The sequence below is a fragment of the Pochonia chlamydosporia genome, chromosome 4 (genome assembly GCF_001653235.2).
Source record: "Pochonia chlamydosporia 170 chromosome 4, whole genome shotgun sequence".
Taxonomy (NCBI): Eukaryota; Fungi; Ascomycota; class Sordariomycetes; order Hypocreales; family Clavicipitaceae; genus Pochonia; species Pochonia chlamydosporia.
The window spans coordinates 3,831,823-3,852,628 of record NC_035793.1 but is presented as its reverse complement, the minus strand read 5'-3'; the positions used below and the strand labels follow the sequence as shown (position 1 = coordinate 3,852,628).

General features: G+C 50.2%; 10 protein-coding genes and 1 non-coding gene across 11 annotated transcripts; 5 read left to right on the top strand and 6 right to left on the bottom strand.

Annotated features, from left to right (window-relative positions):
• Window positions 1-1,231: 1,231 nt before the first annotated feature.
• On the bottom strand, window positions 1,232-3,131 carry VFPPC_08549 (triglyceride lipase-cholesterol esterase; the record flags this gene model as incomplete). Its single annotated transcript, XM_018287236.1, has 5 exons — window positions 1,232-2,401; window positions 2,452-2,747; window positions 2,795-2,890; window positions 2,944-3,023; window positions 3,100-3,131. 5 exons carry the CDS (start codon window positions 3,129-3,131, stop codon window positions 1,232-1,234), a joined length of 1,674 nt encoding a protein of 557 aa, XP_018144185.1.
• Window positions 3,132-3,925: 794 nt separating this feature from the next.
• On the top strand, window positions 3,926-4,392 carry VFPPC_08548 (cytochrome c oxidase assembly protein; the record flags this gene model as incomplete). The annotated part of the gene is made up of 2 exons (XM_018287235.1): window positions 3,926-3,950; window positions 4,013-4,392. 2 exons carry the CDS (start codon window positions 3,926-3,928, stop codon window positions 4,390-4,392), a joined length of 405 nt encoding a protein of 134 aa, XP_018144184.1.
• A 384-nt stretch (window positions 4,393-4,776) lies between these two features.
• VFPPC_17285 lies at window positions 4,777-4,860 on the top strand. Its single transcript has one exon. It is a non-coding gene; the product is annotated as a tRNA-Ile (tRNA).
• A 1,097-nt stretch (window positions 4,861-5,957) lies between these two features.
• On the top strand, window positions 5,958-7,040 carry VFPPC_08547 (Ser/Thr protein phosphatase family; the record flags this gene model as incomplete). The annotated part of the gene is made up of 1 exon (XM_018287234.1): window positions 5,958-7,040. One exon carries the CDS (start codon window positions 5,958-5,960, stop codon window positions 7,038-7,040), a length of 1,083 nt encoding a protein of 360 aa, XP_018144183.1.
• Window positions 7,041-7,459: 419 nt separating this feature from the next.
• VFPPC_08546 (transaldolase) lies at window positions 7,460-9,008 on the bottom strand (the record flags this gene model as incomplete). The annotated part of the gene is made up of 6 exons (XM_018287233.1): window positions 7,460-7,738; window positions 7,807-8,187; window positions 8,246-8,532; window positions 8,671-8,682; window positions 8,747-8,765; window positions 8,970-9,008. The coding sequence occupies 6 exons, from the start codon at window positions 9,006-9,008 to the stop codon at window positions 7,460-7,462; spliced, it is 1,017 nt and encodes a 338-aa protein (XP_018144182.1).
• A 1,410-nt stretch (window positions 9,009-10,418) lies between these two features.
• On the bottom strand, window positions 10,419-13,076 carry VFPPC_08545 (transcription factor; the record flags this gene model as incomplete). The annotated part of the gene is made up of 1 exon (XM_018287232.1): window positions 10,419-13,076. One exon carries the CDS (start codon window positions 13,074-13,076, stop codon window positions 10,419-10,421), a length of 2,658 nt encoding a protein of 885 aa, XP_018144181.1.
• Window positions 13,077-14,360: 1,284 nt separating this feature from the next.
• VFPPC_16120 (Superoxide dismutase) lies at window positions 14,361-15,375 on the bottom strand (the record flags this gene model as incomplete). Its single annotated transcript, XM_018293873.1, has 5 exons — window positions 14,361-14,383; window positions 14,435-14,531; window positions 14,594-14,745; window positions 14,857-15,036; window positions 15,363-15,375. 5 exons carry the CDS (start codon window positions 15,373-15,375, stop codon window positions 14,361-14,363), a joined length of 465 nt encoding a protein of 154 aa, XP_018144180.1.
• A 379-nt stretch (window positions 15,376-15,754) lies between these two features.
• On the bottom strand, window positions 15,755-16,108 carry VFPPC_17812 (hypothetical protein; the record flags this gene model as incomplete). Its single annotated transcript, XM_022429493.1, has 1 exon — window positions 15,755-16,108. The coding sequence occupies one exon, from the start codon at window positions 16,106-16,108 to the stop codon at window positions 15,755-15,757; it is 354 nt and encodes a 117-aa protein (XP_022285453.1).
• A 961-nt stretch (window positions 16,109-17,069) lies between these two features.
• Window positions 17,070-18,569, top strand: VFPPC_14431 (hypothetical protein; the record flags this gene model as incomplete). Its single annotated transcript, XM_018292200.1, has 2 exons — window positions 17,070-17,230; window positions 17,288-18,569. The coding sequence occupies 2 exons, from the start codon at window positions 17,070-17,072 to the stop codon at window positions 18,567-18,569; spliced, it is 1,443 nt and encodes a 480-aa protein (XP_018144179.1).
• A 66-nt stretch (window positions 18,570-18,635) lies between these two features.
• On the bottom strand, window positions 18,636-20,195 carry VFPPC_08543 (O-methylsterigmatocystin oxidoreductase; the record flags this gene model as incomplete). The annotated part of the gene is made up of 1 exon (XM_018287231.1): window positions 18,636-20,195. One exon carries the CDS (start codon window positions 20,193-20,195, stop codon window positions 18,636-18,638), a length of 1,560 nt encoding a protein of 519 aa, XP_018144178.1.
• Window positions 20,196-20,300: 105 nt separating this feature from the next.
• On the top strand, window positions 20,301-20,486 carry VFPPC_17813 (hypothetical protein; the record flags this gene model as incomplete). Its single annotated transcript, XM_022429494.1, has 1 exon — window positions 20,301-20,486. One exon carries the CDS (start codon window positions 20,301-20,303, stop codon window positions 20,484-20,486), a length of 186 nt encoding a protein of 61 aa, XP_022285452.1.
• Between the last annotated feature and the right edge of the window lie 320 nt (window positions 20,487-20,806).

Here is a 20,806-nt window from a genome sequence, read left to right as displayed (position 1 = left end):
TACAAGGTTTCCATGCGTCAAGGGGGATCCACTGACAGCGAGAAACTGAGGCTATGCCCGTCAGCACGAACGCTCGGGCGGAACTAAAATCGGACGTTGGGCGGACCATGAAACCTTTGTGGGTAGCGGGAATGTTATTGGATTTGTTGAGCTAAAAACCAAGAAAAAAAAAAATCGAGGTTAGATCCTTGTTCCGGGTGTCTCGGGAGCAGGATACGCGCCGAGTGGATCGTCAAACAACGGCTTAAGAATTTCCGTTTCGAGATTTTGAGCTCGTGGATTGAGCGGAATAGATAGATGAAGTTGATATATTCATTCATACAGAATCATGCACTGCTTGAATATGCTTGAGTGTTGTGCAATGACTTTCCGTCAAAAGAGGGCTGTGTGACAAACCCTGCTGCAGACATACGGACTCGGACAAGGACAAGGACATATCGGCTTTGTCGTGCTCATGGACGCGTAATGACTCTTTGACAGCGGTTACCAGGACGGCGAAACAACGGCCCCTTGCATGCTAAGCCGGTGCTTATATTGCTCAGGATGAGTTACTGCCGAATACCTACGGATATGATGCCAATCAATCTGAAACCATCTCTTGGAATTGGTCTGTTCGGAAAAGCGGCTGAAAGGTTGTACGTAACTGAGTACCAAGTAAGATTGGAACAAGGTAAGCTGTTGGTCCTGGGTTTATGCACGTGGTGAGAATATAAGCAAGGCAACAACATGGAAAGTTGGTGCTCACCAGCCGCTGATACGAGCTCGTTTCTGTTTACTTTTCAATATTTGTGTGGCATTCGGGCTAATTCTGACTCGATCGGCCGGGATAGCGTCAACTCCGGCGATGACCCACCAGACCTCGTTTTCAAGATGTGTCACAGCTTCACGAGAGTCTTTGACCAAAGGCAGATATTGCTAACCTTATTTGGCTATATCAAAAAAATAATTGAGTATTATACATATGCAGTGTTTACATCAAGCTTTTAGTTTTGGTTACACTTACTACGTAGTGGTTGTTTGCCCATCTTGCCGATCAATTTCACTGCCATCCGTAAATCGATGCAGCCACATAATCACTTCGTCATACTAAACGTAAGCTGCACTCACGGTTCAATGCTAAGCCATCAATAGACCAACTTCTCAATATGCTATGTACTTGACAATCTTGTATTTACATCAATGCAGACATCAGGGTATCACTGCTTCTTCCGCTATTCTCCCGTCGCGCGATTCAACCTGTTCTGTCCAGCGGGCCAACATCCGGCTTCTCGTTTAGGCCTTTGGCGCCGCCTCTTCGGACTCCCACGCCCTTTAGCTTCTCCGTCGTGTCATTTATACCATCAACGCGACCAATGAGCCGGTTCTTGGATGTATTTTCAGTCACTTCTGTGTCTTCTCGCGCGACATGCTGCGGCGGTTGCGTGGATGGTCCCTCGCTGCCAGCAGCAGTAGTCGATGCTTCGCTCTCGCTTCCTCGATGCAAAAAAGAGTATGCAGACCCCATCAAACTTTCATTCCTTACCATGTAGTACCGATCATATTCCTCCACAGTGTGCTCTGCATCCGTAAAACTGTCCAGAGCATCGAATACATGCTGAAAGACTTGAGAATCGACATCTCTAGCCCACAAGAAGTCGAGATGCTCGTAATGTGGAATTTCGGTCGCCACCGTCTGCGGAGGAAGCTCTCGTAGCATGATCTTGATGTCCACGAGAGAATCGCTGCCACCATAGACCAAGACGACAGGTGTACGAATATTTCGAGTCGGATACTTGGCCACCTTGGAGTACTTTCTCGACGTAGCAACATTCATTGGCTGATGAACATCATCGTCGTACATCTGGAAGCATTTGTTGCGGATAACCTGAAACCAGTGGACTACGCTCTTCGTGCTGGTGAAGGAGTAGAGATGCGGGTAGGCTGCTAGCTTCTGACTGGCTGAGATGTTCTTCGTCTTCCAGTTGAATAAGAATCCCAATCCTCTGTCGATGAGATGGCAGAAAAGAGGCGGATACAGTAGCGTCTCCCACATGGTGGCAGAGCTCAGGATGGACCGTCTGCCAAACATGAGGTAAAGTACCGATGGCGAAGCTTTGACTAGCGAATCTACTATGCCATTGGACAAACCAGCGGGTGCCATGGCTGGTGCTAGCGCAATAAACACGTTGACCTTGTGATTAAGCAGCGGGTGAATAGCCAAGGTTGCAAATGCCTGAGCAGTGCCTTGCGAAAAGCCAATATACGAGAGGCTCTTTTGTTCTGTGGTTTCCAAGATGTAGGAAATTGTATCGGGGATGTCATGGAATGCAAATTCATCCATCGAAAAGTCCCAAAACTGAACCGTGGTGGGCGACGCGTGAATTGACTTTTTCGAGTACTTGTTTCCACGATTGTTTCCAAACTATATCTGTCAGCAAGAATTATGAGCACCAAGGCCGGAGGAATACTGACCCAAACATCAAATCCGCGCTCAACCAGCTCAAACGGCAAGCATCTCCGTTCGTCCGTCAAGCACACCCAAACTTCCGAATTCATGAGCAGCCCGTGGTGCAAGTAGACAACCCGCTTCTTTACACTCCCAGGCCCGCAATTGACCTTTTGTCCCTCCTCTCCCCGACGCCATTGTAATCTGTGGATGCCCAGCAGATAGCCATCTTTCGTCTGGACTATATGCTCCTCGGCCTCGTATCCCCACAGACGGCAGAGCTCGACAAAATCGGACGCATCGCGGACGGAAGTGGATATTGCTGTAGGAGTTAGCTTATTTCACGGCAACTCAGCAGACACAACCCACTCTTTTTTCTGCTCTCCGCCTTTTTGTGCTCTTCAGTCGTAAATCTGTTAAATAGTCGCCGCGAAATGAGGTAGAAAAATGAGACAACAAACGAGGCTATGATACGTCAGCAATGGTCCGTGCAAGACTGAAAGGCAGCTGCAACACACGTAGAGCCAGAGTAAGAATCCGAATAACCGCTTCAAGGCCTACAAAAACGAACGATCCAACGAGGGCAAGATACTCGTATCTATGAGACACTCCAGTCAGCGCAATTGAGTTCCAGACGGCAACTGAGGGGAGCAAGAAATTGCGGCAAAACTCACGGATGTAGCCGTCCAAGAAACGGTACGGGCATTTTTGCGAGACAATATCTCAAAATATGGAAGAAACACAAGGAAATAACACTGCGGACATGTCGCGTGAACGATACAGCACAGCAGTTTCAAGGAGGACGTTTTTGATGTTGGAAGATTGGCGCTCTCTTTCTGGGGAAGTGGACCTCGAACAAAGAATCGCAAGACGTCAGTGATGTCACATGCGACAGCCACGACCTGCAAGTGGTCAGCTGGAGCAAAGGACCCCACCACCAGCTACCCTATAGACCTACTTTCGACTGCAGATTCACACCCTTTTTGCAGGTCGGGTCTGGCGGTTATACTGTTTAATTGGGTATGGAAGTGTGAATTCGGCTTCTTGGATTGTCCCGAGAGTCTCTGGTGTGCGAGACTTTGTTGGTCAAGTGGTTGACCTTCGCCGGGTAAGGGTGTGCATGGACAACACGAGTGACACCGGTTTTCAGTAATGGGTACCACAGCTATTGTTGGTTGGATTCCAATTCATTGTTGCTACTCAAGTCCTATGGATATTGCATTGACCATGATGATGCAATTATATTTACTTAGGCACCTAACAAGATGGGGTGCGATCTGAGCCATACGCAGGTGTGCCCTCCACTGTCAAAATATCTCACGTAAAATACTTTTGTAGTAGCGAATTTCAACATGCAAATAAAGTATCCCTGCACATTAATTTAGTCTCCAACCCATCCACACCAATCCAATCAACGCCACCCAAAAAGTGTCACGCAACTTTTCCAAATCATCCGAGCTTTCTACCTACTCGACATCAATCCTCCCACAACAAGTCACAATGCCAAGTTCATGTCAAGAGCTGCGTAAGCAACCACCAAGACACCTTTACACATACACGCTACCCAGAAAACTAACCAATTCCTAGGCGACGCGCTCGCACAATGCCTCCAAGAGTCAGAATGCGTCATGATCCAACGCAACAAAGCATCTGACTGCCTCCGCGAACCGCTCGCCAGCACACTCCCCACGAAATGCCAACAACTGAAAAAGGGCTACGGCGACTGCAAGCGCGGCATGGTCGACATGCGCAAGCGATTCCGCGGAAACATGCCCGTCACGTACAAGACCATGGAGGGCGCGGAGACAGGCAAGGGGTACCAGTTGTATGCTGGTAAGCCGGCGTTTGCGGGCGGCGTCAAGGAGACGAGTGGGAATGAGCCTATTCCGCAGGATTGGAGGGATGTTGAGAATGAGAAGTATCGGGCGGAGCAGGCGCAGCTTCTTCAGCAGCAGCAAAACAAGTGAGGAGGCGGAGGGACATTGCATTTGCATATTTGGCGTTTAGGTGTTGATGTGATTCCTAAGGGGCGAGGAGTCATGTATGGCTTTGATTTGAGAGATTCGTGGAGTGGTAGAGATTGGGAATGCAGTATTCTGTGCTGCGGCTCTTTGTATTCGATAATGGGCTACAAAGGCTTGTACACTAATTGATAGACAAGGCGCCAAATCTCAGCTATGTACAATACAGCATCATAGATGAAATGTATGAGAACTTAAAAACGCCTTGTGAATTGCGCAGGTCAACATATGCCCTCTTTAGCATTAACGGGTAGTTAATTACAATGCACCAGGTGCTGAACCCTTTTGAGATGATTATCCTCGGCCGTCGTCATCAATCCATCTCGGAAAGCTTCCGTAGCTCAGTTGGTTAGAGCTTCGTACTAATAAACGTTAGTGATGCGGAGGCCGCAGGTTCAAGCCCTGCCGGGAGCAAGAATCGTTCCACGATGCTTTCAGAGGTGGCTTAATTTTTTGGTTCTTTTTGTGGGCTAGTTGAGTCATGTAGGGGGGAAGATATGCAGTGGTTGGACCTTTTTTTGCAAGTCCATTTCAAAATACATGGGATTGGGTGTATGTAATAGTTGAACATTGACTACGAAAGGGGCCGAATTGTTGTGTTGGACAATCCGGATGTTGTAATACTGCGTAGGTGAACACGGGATAATTTTATGGAGTACTGCGGTGAAAAAAATTAGTACCAGTGGACCATGTCAGTTGGGCAACATTGAATAATTTATGCAAGCTGCAGGCTTGGCAGCTGTCTCTCAGGGCTCTGTATTAATCTTGTCAGTTTTACCGCATCAGCTCCGAACCGAGTGGCTTAATTCGAGTCAAGTTCACTTAATACGAATCTAGATTGTGCATGCACTGTTGCAGCCACCGTTACGTCCAGGAAACGCGGGAACTAACGCATGTATCTGCACGAATTTAACCAAAACCTGCCAAATCGAGCAACGACCTGCACCAGGCGCAAAATAAACAAAGACATTCACGAATACAAACACGCCACAATACATACAACCATAAAGACGATTTACAGCACGTGGCCACGACAACATTGAAGGCGGTCTGCATCAAGCCTGACCTGACCTTTGACCGAATGCGGGTAGCTTCATTGTCAGATCTGGTTGGTCTCGCCTGCTCAAGTGCTCAAGTGCCCTTGTCCGATTGACTCGTCACTGCCGAGCCGCGCATTCGGAAATTGCTACCAACGAGCGCCTGATCAAGACTCAAAATCTACGTTCATGTCTTGGCGCCCAACTCTCCAATCTTCACCAAACACATTTTCATACAACCACTTTCATGTATCGTACCTTGTTGATTCTTACGCCCACAAGATCGCATTCTCATTTTACGGCTTCTGCAACCGTTTACAATTCCGCTCTCAGCTCCTGCTCCTGGTTGCACGGCATAAGATGTCAGACTTTACGCAGCCAGGGCTGATGACGACGCAAACCTGACCACACCGACTCTAACATCCGTCGACGCAAATACGAATCATATTTTGCAAATCTTCCGCATCACCAACCATGGCTCGTGCTATTTCCAGATGCCAATGGTTCGGCATCGTGGCCATCGTCTGCCTCAACATAGTCCTTTGGATACTGTTCCTCACCGAGGTCCCAGCTCTAGTCACAGCCTCGAAAGAAGCCAAACATGGAAGACTCGGATGTGCCAATGGCCAATGCCCATTCACTTCTTACGGGAAACATCGCCCAAAGCTAGGCCACCTCACCCTCACAGCCAGCATGCCAGAACAATACATACCCACCGTCCATAACAACCGCCGCCTCCTCGTCATCGGCGATATCCACGGCATGAACACCGAGCTAGGAAACCTTCTCAATCTTGCGGAATACAACCCTTCAAACGACCATGTCATCACCCTAGGAGACATGGTCAACAAAGGCCCCGACTCGCGAGGTGTTCTTTCTCGTCTCATGTCCATGAATGCGAGTGCCGTGCGAGGCAACCACGAAGACCGCCTATTGATAGCCCTCAAGGAATATCGCGGCCGAGCAGCATCCACCCACAAAGACGAGGTAGTCGGCTTCCGGAAACGGGACAAAAAGATTCTCAAAGCCGCCAAGACGCTTCTCCCGGAACAAGTGACATGGCTCTCCAACCTGCCCGTCATTTTGAAAGCTGCGCCATTGAACCTGTACTTCGTTCACGGAGGCCTCGTACCAGGCGTCAAGTTGGAAAAGCAGGATCCATGGGCAGTCATGAATATGCGTACATTGATATACCCCCAGGATGAACTCAAACGACGCACTGAGACTTCAAATGCAGAGTTAGACGATGACGACGTCGAGGAGGCGCAAAAAGTCATACCCGTCCCTATAGACGACCATTCCGGCGAACGATGGACCAAAGCATGGAACAGATACCAGAAGAGTCATGTTAAGGAGGGCCACCGGCGGACCGTCATGTACGGCCACGACGCAAAGATGGGGTTCACAGAGACCAGGTACACTGTTGGCCTGGACTCGGGCTGCGCCGCGGGCGGCGATTTGACAGCATTGATTGTGAAGGCGAAAGGGAGGAAGGGGTTCACCTATGACAAGATTCAGGTTCCGTGCAAAGTGGCCCGGAAACGAAAGGGGACGTAGATGGTGGCTGTAGATTCTGGAGCTGTGACGAGAAACTTGATACCCTTGTAATGCCGTGGATGGCATGACAACGTTGAAACTTTGATACCCTACTTGATACCAATTTCTTTAGAGCACGTTAGATAATATACCATAGTCGTTCCAGTTTTATATGCCGCACGTCATCGGTTGTCTCACATCCCACATCACGTCACATCCAACCCGATACATTCACAATAAGTCATTTTAACCGTCACGTTCTCGTCGGCCATTGACAGCAATAAATATATTATCTCCTCTGCCAGCAAGGCTACAATCTCACAAAGCCCACTAACGCCTTCCAAGCCATGACGTCATTTTCAATTCTTCCTCTGAGTCGCCACTCATTTTTCATTTTCATCCATCATTATAATATTCGTCCTTGAGCGTTTCAGACAGACTTAAGCACTAGGCTTCTCAATCTTCTCCTTAATGATACCCTTAAGCTTGACGGCATCCGCGGCAAACTTGTCAATACCCTCCTTTAGCTTATCGACGGCCATCTGGACCTTCTCAAAGTCGGCTCGGAATTGAGCCTCGTTGTCTTCGCTGAGAGTCTTGCCGTCCTTGATGTACTTGTTCTTGTAGTTGGCCTTGGCTTCCGCGGAGGCGAACTTTGAGGCGTCGAGCTTCTTGGGGACAGCTTCGGTGGAGTTGATGAGCTCCTCGAGCAGGTTGGGCTTTGATAGTTAGTATTAGTTGCGACTATGACAAGAGAGCGAAGGAAAAATGGAAAGCAAAAACTTACAGAAATGGTCAGGTAGTCGCAGCCAGCAAGTTCGGTAATCTCACCAATGTTACGGAACGAAGCGCCCATGACAATGGTAGGGTGGCCAGAGGTCTTGTAGTACTCAAAGATTTGCTTGACCGAGGCGACACCAGGATCTTCCTCCTTGGTGTACTCCTTCTTCTCGTGAGCCTTGTACCAGTCGAGGATGCGGCCGACGAAGGGAGAGATCAGGAAGGCCCCGGCCTCGGCGCAGGCAATAGCCTGGGGCAAAGAGAACATGAGAGTCAGGTTGCAGTTGATTCCTTCGGACTGGAGGACCTTGGCGGCCTGGATGCCCTCCCAGGTGGAGGCGATCTTGATGAGGATCCTCTTGGGGTCGACACCCTGCTCCTTGTAGAGCTGTGAAAGTCAGTGAGCGGCGGTTCATACGGTTACTGTGTTTTGGGGGACAACTTACGTCAATAATGTGGTGAGCCTTGCCAATTGTGGCCTTGGTATCGTAGGAGAAAGCGGCGTCGACCTCGGTAGAGACCCTGCCGTCCTTCTTCTCAAGTGTGTTGAGGATGGCCTTGCCAAACTCGACGAGGAGGCGGTCGAGGGCATGGTCGACCTGGGAGTCGATGTCGCCACCCTTCTCCTTGCCGTAGGCAATGGCGGTTTCCATCAACTTGGGGTACTTGTTGGCGGCGGCCAAGATGAGGGAAGGGTTGGTGGTGGCATCCTGAGGCTGGTACTTGGCAATAGCTGTGAAGTGTTAGCATTTTGTTCTCCCGACGGGATTGAGCTCCAGAGCAGTCATGTATGCTGGTCCCGCGACTATGAGAACCGCAAGGACCAGAAAGCAATCAGCTGCCTAGCCGACCGAGAGTCGAAGCTACTCACATTCAAAGTCGCCTATGAAAACAAAATGTTAGCTTCACCAAAACAAAATGTTGGGAAAGGCCATGCGGGAATTTACCAGAGTCAGACACCACAGTCTAATAGCAAAAACAAACAGTCAGCTTCCATTTCACCAAAAAAAGGTACCCAAAAGGCAGAACGAGTAGCCACGCTTCCATCAATCATGTAGAAGAAATCTCCCAATGATTGCGTGGCAATTCCTCAACGCCCGATTCCCAAACGAAAGCTCATCAAGCTTCGGTGAGGAGGGGCAAAGATGGCGGGGTCTGGATGCAACTTACGGTGCCAGCGGCCTTGAGCTGATCGAGCGAGTTGGACATGATGAATGGGATGTAAGTTCCGCGATGAACAGATGTGGTTATGCAATGAAAGGGAAGAATAAAAAAGAAAGGGAGGGGATTCAGAAAGGAAAGAGTAAAGTGGGAACCGTTGACTTTTTGTAGCAACTGGTGTGTTGGACGCAATGGGAGAAGGTTTCGAAATGATGATATAATGGGTGGATAATCAATGGGCATCCGTTACCGCCGGTCGTACTGGTTGGGTGCGGGTTGTGTCGACGCCTCCTTCTTGCAAGTGGCAACGACGAGCCATCGTTTATTCATAAGTACATCCTGTCCGTAGATGAAATTACATTGGGCCTGTCACAATTTCATGCCTCGATTCCCACCAACGGGAGCTGCTCATCCTTTGGCGTGGGCTTGTGCAAACACTGTGCTGGATTGAGACCGTTTTCTGGTACAAATGTGTGGTTGCCCCTCCATTCTGCGTTGCTTTGGCTGTCTCCGGCGCGCACCCCTCCATCTGGCAATAGCGGGGCAATCTTTGAAGTTGCTCCTTCCTCATGTCTGGTCAAATCATGACTGGTCTTTGTCAGTGCTTTCCAACCACTGCAACTGCCTGACTGAAGCTCAGTCACCAGCTTAGCCACTGGACATCCTAGCTCCCAACGCCTACATCTGCCGCAAGTGGCTGGCCGGACTCCTGTGCTCCGGCCCGCCTTTTCGGGTCCACCGACAATCGGAGTGGCTACATTCCACTTGCACAGATTGACAGAATGTCAAAGGACAAAATACACCTTCATGTTTGAGTCTCGAGGACAATAAATCGATAAAATTCTGATGCACATGAACCCCGAATTTGCCACAATCTAGATCTAATCGTCGATCACCTAGTCGCCTTAGCAGAATCCAAAATATTTCCTTACCACTACCACAATCAGTTTCTCTACTCACCTGCCTTACCTCCCACAGCACAGTTAACCATCACATCACCACACTACATCATCCTAGCATGCGCAATTTACGATTCAGAAACCAAATCCATCCCATGCTCTCTGCATCCTCTCACGCACACAGCGGAGCCTCGATACACAAAAAATTGGACCCCCGCTTGGCCCGACGTCATTTGGCAACCTGTCACTCAAAACACTGGATACATTTGTGGACTGGACGTGATGGGTGCTATTTTCCTTTTCCCATGCAACATGACGTACCTGCTCAGTCTAACTTGTCGTCTTCTCAACATAAAAAAAATCGACCACGAGTTTGCGGATAGACATGTGAATGCGCTGAAATACCCTCATAGATTCAAGAACCCTAGCTGCCGTCCTGAAAAACACCCTCTATGCAGTGATAACTTTTGTATTCGTGTACATCATGCTATCCCGATCCAATCTCCTTAAAGCTATAAACTACTCATAGCTGTTTTTTATTGATCCCAGTCCAATTCATCTAATCCTCAGTAATGTCACCATACTCCCACATGCCCAGACGGTCTTGTTTAGCCTGGCTCTCAATCTCGCGAAGGTGCTTGAGGTACGGCTCAAACGCCTTGCTTCGCTCCCACGTCTTGAGCTTCTTGGGAACCATGCCGTAGCCGCTGGCAACCACCTCCTTATTGATGGAGTCGTTCAAGCCCGGCAGCTCGTTGTTTGACTTGGGGTCGTACAAGGTGATGTAGCTGACATTCTCTTTGCTGTCCACAAAGTCGAAGCTGCCCACCAGACGCTTACCCTCAGTCATCTCAGCAATGACGCCAATAGCCTCATTGAAGTAATCAGCACCAGTGGGAAGCTGTACGAATGACAAAGACGCATCGATGGCCTGGGCCTTGAGCTTCTGGACACCAAATTGGCTCTGATCCAGAGATCGAAGGTTGGACCAGGGAATCTTTTCGCTGTTGCCGTAGTCGACATACTGCACTTCGGCCACCTTGGCGGTGCGATCGTTGGATCGAACACGAGCTCGGTACCACTGTCCGTCTGCAGAGAACTTGGCCGAAACAAAGTCTCCAGTCTTGGGAGCATCGCCGAGAGGCTTGTTGTTCTTTGAGTCCAGGTGGAACTTTCTAAACTCATTCATCATCGTCTCCAGGGAGGCGGTTCCCTTGCCAATCTCTTGAATCTTGATCTTGCCGTTGCCGTCAATGTTGGTAATCATAACATCGCGATAATCGGTAGGCTTCTTGTCTAGAGACACTTCAGTCTCAGCAGGTGTCTCCTCGGGAACCTCCTCTTCTTCGTATGCCTCCTCCTGTGAAGGATCGTAGTCGTGCCACAGTCCCTTTCGTGCCTCCTTGGCCTTCTTCTCAGCGGCAAACAATTCCACGGAGTTGCCAGACTTTTCAGCAGAGTATGCGTGAACGGAGGCGAGGCCCTCTTCTACCAATACCTTGGCAAAGTTCTCGCGGTTGATGTACAGAGCGCCGATGAACCCGCCAACCTTGTCCATGTCATGAATGTCGACCTCGCAATCTCGCTGGTTGCATCGTCGGTTGGCCAACTCTAAGGCCTCCTTGCCAAACGGCTCGCCGCCCTCTCCATCTGGGCGTGGAGCTCTGGGAGCGCGGATGCCACCAAGAACCAGCGTCAGCTTAACATTCTCGCGGGGAACAAGAAGTGTGAATCGGGAGCCAGCCTTGCAGAAATCGACAATGGCAGGAACCTTCTTCTGTCTCTGTAGGGTGGCAAGCATAATCTTGGCCTTTTGCGTGTTTTCTGACAGATCAGTATACTGCTTGGCTTTTTGAGGCTTGCCCGACCACATTCCCTTCAGCTCCTCCTTCGCCTTCTCCTGGGCTGCCAGAAGCTCATCGTAGTTGGAGGCTCTGTCGGTGTCGTCCTTTCTGTGACGAATGACGGAAGCCCATCCAGCTTCAACCAACAAAAGGGCAATGTTTTTGCCCTTCTCGGTAACTGTGGCCACCTCTTTAGCCTCGAATCCTTCAGTGGCAGGCTTCTTGCCGTCGATGCTGATCTTGACATGCTTTCCAATCAATTTCTGACGCAGGAACTCTTTCGCTTCCTCTTTGAATGGGCTCTCGCTCGCTTCGTTGGTACGGGGGCCACGGATGCTGCTGAAGCTGATCCTCTTCTCGGCCCCAGCCTTGTTCTTCACAATAATGGTATCAGCTCCAACAATCTTGCTAACCGTCATCTCCTGGTTGCCACCATCAGCCTTGGCGACATGGTGCTTGTGGAGTCGCAGCTTCTTAGACTGCGCTTGCTTCTCGGCTGCTCGGAGAGCAGCCATCTTCTCACCCAACATGGTGGAGTGGAAATCATTGCATCGAGCCAGGCCATCCTGCAGCAAGAACTCAGCAATGTTACCACGGGGGTGGATGATGGTGGCAACCAGCTGCCCCTGAGGACTGGCACCAACAATCTCAACCTTGACTTGTCTCTGCAGCAGGCGGCTTTCGACGAATTGCCTGGCTTCGTTGCCAAATTCTTCAGCTGGCTGAGTGGTACCGGTGGATGGAACTGTTCTCTCCGTTGCAGGTGTGCGAATACCGGCAATGAGTGTCATAGGCTGCACATGCTTCTTCTCTGAGAGCAACAGTCTTACAAGAAGTCTGTCGCCACTGAGTACTCGCTCAACCACGCCCTCAACCGTCTTGCCCTTCCACTCCTTCATAAAATCAGGGCCACCGAGGTCATTCTGGACCTCAATGATGCCACCGCCGCTGGCCCACAAGCCCTTGCCTTCGGCTTTGGCCTGCGATTCATAGCCGCGGAGCTTTTCAAGACGTTCCAGGACTTCCTCGTTTTCTTCCTTGCGGCCAGCATCCTCGCGGACTTTTAGCCATCCGGCCTTGACCAACTCGTCGGGTAGCTCGCTGCCATCCTTCAGCTTGGCGGTACCAAACTCTCGGCCAGAGTTAGGGATGGTGTACTGAATGGTGCATTGGACTGGCTTCCCGACGACCAAGTTACGCAGATACTCGCGAGACTGGAAAGCAAAAGGCTCGTCTCCATCTCGTCTCAAATGGGGGGCCGTGACATATGCGAGCGAGAAGTTCCGTTCGGCGGCGGGGTTGTTGGGGCTCGTCAAGATCAGTGTGTCACCGCTCAACACACTCTTGACATTGCCGACGAATACCTTGGACATGATGGATCGATACGGAAGGAAGAAGACTATTTCAAGGATGCAACGTTAGTGATTGGCAATGTGCGTGTGAGACAGCATAGTTGCTCGGCTGGCCCACGACATGTGTATAAGCCCAATTGTTGGATAGCATCGAGGAGATTAACAATATCAATTTGCCAATACTCTTTCCTCCCTTATGTCAATGCGCAATGAGACGATGGCTCCACCAAGTTGAAAGCAAAATCCATGTCTTAGGAAGACATTCTTGCCCTCGTCGAGTCGTGGGATCACGAAGACGGTGTGCAACCCAAAGCTGCAGGCACAGTCTGTCACAGCCAACGAAGCAGGGCCAACAAAGCCCTAGGCATGGTTCCTAACGACGACAAATGAAAAGGAAAAGTACCAAACTTACCAGAGAGGATCGAGATGAGGGAAGACGGGGAATGGGTAGAAAGGAGATGAACCAAGCTCTACGCACACTTGGACGAAAGTCAATTGAGGAGACAAAAGCGGTGACTTCTGGTGCAGCTCCAGTCGTGTGCCTTTGAGGCAATGTGTCACGAAGATTGGCCCCTGTAGCGACGCCATTAGGTGGAATGTGTGGGGTCAATCATTGTCTGGTCCACGTTGCAGCATTGAAGGACTTGAGGTCAACAGCTCAGTGTCAGGGACCTTCTGTGGCGCTCACCTAGGTTCCATGGTCCGATTCCCAGGGTGGATAATTAAGCGAGAACAAGAGCTCCGGTCCGAAGAAAGCTGTCTGGTGGATTGATTTACTGTTGGCGCGGGGCAACCAGGTGAGGGGCTGTTTGAGCTCTTGACTGGAGGTCCAACATTGAGCTCCTGCGGGTATGGAGGATCTGTCACTGTGGCTTACGGGTTGCCGAGCTATGGTGCAATCGATGGCATTTCCTGAATATTGCATCGCATTTACACTACCTAGGTATTTTCTTTAGTCATTGTAAGTCTTTCCGACACTCCAGGTGTCTTTGGCCGTGGTGGCGTAGTGCTTGGTGTAAAGACAGCCCGTCTGGAAAAGTGATGTAATGGCGTTCTACCCCTCATCATCTACTGACCAGCAGATGATGTCAACGGTGGTCACAATCAAAAAAATATAGCCATATAACAAAATGAAGCTGTCACAGCTCGAACAAAATGCTTCAATCAAATAGGACCATAGTAGGACTCAATTTATAGCTGCGGATATAGCTAATTCAGCTAAATAGCCCCAACATGATTCAAACTTTTACCTCTTTACCCCGCCATGGCTGCTGTCCTACCAGTATGGTAGTGCACAGAGTGAATTTACGAGGAGATGCCAATGACACCTATGCGCTTGTTAGCTTGTAATTCCCGAGCGACTGGTGGATTGTACATACCGCAGGCAGGTCGGGGACCAGCGTTACCAGTCTTGAGAGACTCCTCGTTGCCACCCTTGCCGAGATCGTCGGTGCCAGCATGGACGACGACAGTGCGCTGTGTCACGGTTAGCAAGAGACAATTGAGCACAAGTGTTGCGACCCTAGGTATGGACATACGCCAATAACGCTGTGAGGGCCGATGAGCTTGACGTGAGAGTCCTTCACGGAGCCTTTGGCGTTGCCCTGGCCATCAGTATCGATGTTGCCAAGGTCACCAACATGTCGGGCCTCGTCGGAGGGAGCACCGTGGGTCTTGCCGTGAGGGTTGACTGGTTACGAAGCACATGTACATTAGTGACGGAAGCTCCAAGGTGGTACAGAGGAGAAGCCGTGCCCAAGTTTTGAGGGTGGCATTCCTCCGACGCAATCGCACTACTCACAGTGAGGTCCGGCAGAGGTGCAGCCGTTGGTGTTGTCGCCAAAGGTGTGAATGTGGAATCCACGCTTAGCATTGGCGTCGTTGCCAGTGATGTCCCAAGAGATGGAGGTGGGAGCAGACTCAGACTCCTGCTCGAAGGTGACGGTTCCGCCAACCTTGGCGTCACCTCGGAGAACGGCAACTGGAAAGAGGAGATGGAATCGTCAGCACATGGAACGCACACACAACGCAGACCTGCCATTGGCACAAGGCAGGAGATATGTGATTGGGATGGACGTTGACAGTGCCATCAAGGGACATTTGGGAGCGGGTAGGGCTGAGGTGCTTTCCATCAAGGTTGATTTGGCGCAAACCGTCCAACGAAGATGATTGGAAAAAAACTCGCTCAAACCAGCGCGAAACGACCCCTCCCAGACGAAAGAAAATTCTATAATAAGAGCGGCGCGGGACGGGCAAGCAGCTAGATCTGTGTGTGCCTGAACAGATCGGATACTTCGGATATCTTACCAGCTTTGACCATTTTGATTGACTTTGTTTAGTTTTTTTCGTGGGGAGCTATGTTACGAAGGCTTCTAGGTGGGAGTTGAAAGTGGTGATGTTGCAGAAGAGAGCACGAGTGGAGAGGACTCAGAGGAGTGGGAGGAGTTGGGCTTTACATCGAGCTGGACGTGGACTTTTACTCTGACGCCAGCGACAGTGTCCCATTTGATGGGGTAAAGCATCAGTGACGGCATGCCCACCAGATCAGACCAGACCAGACCAAACTCCGTGTCGGGACATTGGAGGGACATTGAAACTCCAGCGCCTCACGCCTCGGGCCATGGAGCAATTGTGCTTGGCCGGTGGCACGGAGTTCCGAGCCAGACATGGACCAGACATTGCATGTGGGGTCGGTTCATCTACTTGCACACAGCTTCGCAGTTTTGGAGCATATCAGGAGCAATGATTTGCAGATGTGAAGCTTTCCTTTGTTGTCGCCCCACTGCGTCCAGGTCACCATCGATCATCATTCTAACGTCAACAGGCCGAGCGCTGACAAATGGCATCTTTGTGGACATGTTGACGGGGGATACGGCCAAGTATCCGAGTCTGGTCTGAGTCTGAGGTTGCTGGACGAGTCGAAATCCAGCGTTCAATGTTTCACGAAACACTGCTGCATAGCCTAATGCCGTCCGCGAGGCATTCGATAGGCTATTTGATGTGTTCCGATTTCGGTAGTCAAGTTGGTAGCACCAAGAGACGCCGACTGCCATGCAGCATACAAAACTCCTGTGGGCAATAAACTGAGGTGATGAGATTTGTTCGCCGTGTGGTATATCTATCGCGAAACATCTGTCGACCTAGATGAGTAGTTCGTGTCTCTGCGTTGTGGTTCATGCAGCTCACTGTATGGCTTGGTTCACGCCATTCATGTTGGTGCCCATCAATGCCAGGCTGCAGGTGAAGGACATGAATCTGATTGATGTTTGAAACCGGACGCCGGGCTCAAATTGGCACTGCAACTGCTTGTAGCAAGACCCTCATTGTAAAAGTACCATTGACAATGTGTGAGACCAGTTGATTTGCCAGAAAATTTCACACTTGTATAATTATCTCGCCCTGAAACCTTTGCACCGACGAAATCAATTCACAAGACCATGTACACAACGGCACTTATCACACCTCTTGACAAGATACAAGTTTACAACATACTTGACCACCATCTCTTATTTCCATTTCGAGAAACTCTATTCCTGGGTTGGCTTAGAATCCTCCATTGAAAAGCTTACACAGCTTGGCTTGGGTACTTGTTCCTATAAGTCTTCTCATAACGCAGTTTCGTGCGATTTACACATCGAGCATGGTAATCCCACACGTATTTACCGCCCTTGTTGAGACTCACCGTGACATCCAACTTTGAAACCGCCATTGAACAACAAGCTGCTTTCAGCCGCGTCTCATTCGCAATCTCCTCATCATGAATTCACCACGGCAAATTCTCATGTCGCAATCACACACAACCCAAAGTTCGCATACTTGAACAACACCCTCAGTCTTGGCAACCACACACATCAGACCCCGCACTATCACCATCTCGCATATCGAGTAGCACAAAGCCAATCAGTAGCAATGACCTGAGATGTCCCTTCAAAACCCTCCATCGTTTGCAACTTCAACGTCCAATGTGCCCACTACAACACATCAGCCAACAGTTTAACCTTTGATCCTCCCATCATGCGCAGATGGCTCCTCTTACACAAACGTCGCCTAACACGCCGTCAATACACCGGCGCGCTCTGCTTCAACATCTGCTCCTTCATACTCCCCGCCTTATACGGCACCCTCGTAAAGCTATGGGTAGCAAACATCGACTCCAAAATGGTCGTAACAACAGAGTAAGCCACCCGTACTCCAGCCTTACCAATCTCGTTCGCCATGCCTAACCATCACAGCACATACACATACATCACCACCATAACAGAAGTCATAAACGAAGGCCTCCCCCGAGCAGCATGGTCCACCATAGGCGACACATCCACCTCCTACACCCACCGTCTAAGCCTGACGTATACTCTCATCCTTACCCAGTCTCTCCTCGGTCTCCTAATGTCCATCGCCCTACTTGGCTCCGCGGAAACATTCGCAAAGGGCTTCGTACCCATTGAAGTGCGCCGCAAAAGCATCACCTACGTGCGAATCAGTGCCTTTTCCGCCCTCAGCAGTGCTGTTGAAGCGGCTGTTGCTGCGTCCACGAGGGCCCTCGACAGACCGGACGTGCCGCTGGTGCTGAGTAGTGTCAAGTTCGCGGTGAATATCGCCTTGGATATGCTTCTCATTTCGACGTTTCATGTCGGACATCACACGCCGAGTGTGAATATGCAGGCCGGTATTCAAGTTACGTGTAATTTGGTCGCTGCGTTCGGTGGCCTGGTATACCTGATGCTGAATAGGCGTCAAAAGGAGGGTGAACCTTCAAGGGTGAAGCCGTCGATTCAGGCACTGAAGGTGTTGATCCCCCCCGGAATACCGACATTTGTAGAATCGGCAGTTCGGAATGCGCTGTACCTGTGGCTGATTGCCAACATTGCCGGCATGGGAACAACATATGCCACCGCGTGGAGTATCTTCAACACAATACGCTGGGGTCTAATCATGGTTCCAGTATCCGCGCTGGAAGCAACGACTCTGACCTTTGTAGGGCACAATTGGGGCCGTTGGAAGAGTCAGGTTGTTTCTAATGATATGGCTAACCAACAAGTGAGCCTGCGTGAGTTATTTGCTGTTGCCAAACCCGCTTTCACATCAGTTGTCATCGCTCTCATCTTCGAGACGCCGATTTGTCTCATTCTCTCGCTTTGGGGAGCAAGGCCGTTTGCCAAATTTCTCAGTGGAAGTGACCAAGTTGCCAAGGTGACAGCCCATATGTGGAAGACCATCGACTGGTGTTACATCTGTTATGCAGTGTCGACGCAGCTAGCGGCTGTTTTGTTAGCAACGAGACCAAAGTGGTATCTTTGGCAGAGTCTAGCAAGTAATTTGCTGTATGTGCTGCCCTGGGCTATTGTTTGCCAGGTAACACATTTGGACGAGACTAATGCTTGGACATATCATGCACTCGTTTTTGGTGGGAGTTTGGTCTTCAGCTTTTTTTGCGTCCCCATCGTACTAGGACTCTGGGCGTGGGTTTTGAAAACAGGACGCGCTCATTTGAAACCAGCAAGGCAAGGAGACTAATGTCATTTCTAAATGCTACAATACATTGTATGTTATAAACTCGCTACATGAGGATGCTAAAATTCGTTACGTCATTACACTTCGTATGAGGTTGGCGCTCCTTTCATCCCTTGGCGCAATTCGGCATTGGTAGGGTTTCGGGTGACTTGTCAAGCCATTTGTGAGCTCTACTTTCGGCATGATATCGTTGCCTTGCTCATCCCTGGCCTTTTCGATATTCATTGTGCCCAGCGTTGAGGCAACCACTATCCAAACACTGGCTTCCGCCAAATGTTTGCCAACACATACTCTTCGACCATAGCCAAATTGTCCAATAGGAAATGGTTCCTCCCAGCCGCCGTCGTCTTTTGGAGCATATCTATCTGGGTAGAAGGTATCCGGGTCTTTATAAATATCTCTATCATGCGTCATGGCTCGCGCGTTGGCGTAAACAAAAGACCCTGCAGGGATAAAGTAGCCATTATAAAAGTCATCTTCCAATGATCTGTGTGGAACGCCCATGGGAGACACTGGACACCACCTTAATGTTTCCTGAACAATGTAGTCGATGTACGCAAGTTGAGGTCGATCATGGAAATTTGGCAACCTACCACGGCCAACAACTTTATCCAACAACACCTGTGCTTTTGTCTGGATCTCGGGATGGAGGAGCATGTTTAGGATAAAGACTGTCAAGGTTGCCCATGTCGTATCCTGACCAGCCGCGAAAACGGCTCCAGCTGCTCCCTTAATATCGTCAAAGGATAACTCTGGTTGTTCACCGTTGTCAATTTGAAACTGTCTCTGGTCTAGCATATCCTGTATGAGGGAATCAGCTCTTTCTTTGGAGGCTAACACGGCATCAAAGGGCTTATCATGCAAGTTGCAAATAGCCCACTTCCAATCTCTGGCGAATTTTAGTGAGCGATCGTGAAACCACGAGGGTAAGGATTTGAGAAATGGAAAGAAGTCAACTGGTGTTCCAGCGGGAGCACCACCATGGGCTAAGGCATAGCTAGCGTCCGCGGCAACTTGTATGAACGGATCGTCATCTTGTTCGACCGTAATGCCAAAGCCGATTCCAAGAACGACAGCAGTTGCAAAGCGCCGAATAGCGTTGTCCCACGACGAAGGGCTAGCCAGGATGCCTTGCAGCATCACGGCAGTTTCCCGTTCCTGTACAGGGCGATATTGAACAATGTTGCTCCTCTGGAAGTTCCTTTGTAGAATTCGACGGTGCATTCTGAATATTGGTCCCCATCGTAAAAAAGTCAAGGTTTTACCCCAGCCCATAACCTCAAACAAGACAAATCTTGGTCGGTCACAATAATTGGCACCTCTTTTATCGAGAAGATCCACGGCGGCTCGAACCGAATTGAGGACAACGACTGGTTGACCAAGGACCTTGAATGACAAAATGTCTGACTTGTACTCGTCAGACCATTTCATGTAAGCGTACTCAGGATTGTCCGTTGGAATTATTCGCAAGTGACCCAGCACTGGCTCGCCAGGCGGGCCAGGGGGTAACGGGAGATCTCCGCGACGGCGTTTCCATACGAGCATACACAGCTGCGTCCCAATCAACACGATAACAGCAATAAACACAAAGCTGTATGCTCCGGGACCCAGAAGACTCCAGAGTGCCATTGCCTCTTTTGCCTGTCTTAGGCGTGCTCCCCGCTACTTTCCCCGCCTAGTAAGGCGACCGTTCCTTTCTTTTCGCCTTGTTGCCCAGGTTTACGCCTTCCGGTGATGAGCAGCACACGGTATCAACGGCACCAAGCTGTGTGCGTGAACAGGTCGAGCTTGCCTAGCCAATACACAACATACAACCAGTGGCTGCCTCGCGCCCGCAACAGAAGGCCAAAAAAGCGCCCCAAGTTCCAATCGCCGGGGGTATCCAGGTCCCCAGACAGTCAGTTCAACACGCCCAGGTAAGGTGTGCGGGCGTGGCGGTTGGACGATATGTGTTGGAGTGTCGGAATTGAAGGGTGGGGATAAAAGGCAACCCACGGAGGAGGGGTTGTGGACTGAGGTCTGGTGGAGAGTAATGTCCCTGGCGACTTCGGTGACTTCGTTGACGGATGCTGGCAAAAGTTCAAACCTCACAAGTGGCCAGACCGGGTCGAGTGATGGAATCAATTGGGAAGGATCTCTGAGGTGCTGCGTGAGCAGCTGCGGACACCTGACGGTTTGTCCAAGTCAGAGTGTCAGCTCGGCTCAGCTTTGGCAGGTGCGATCAATACAACCTGACGGAT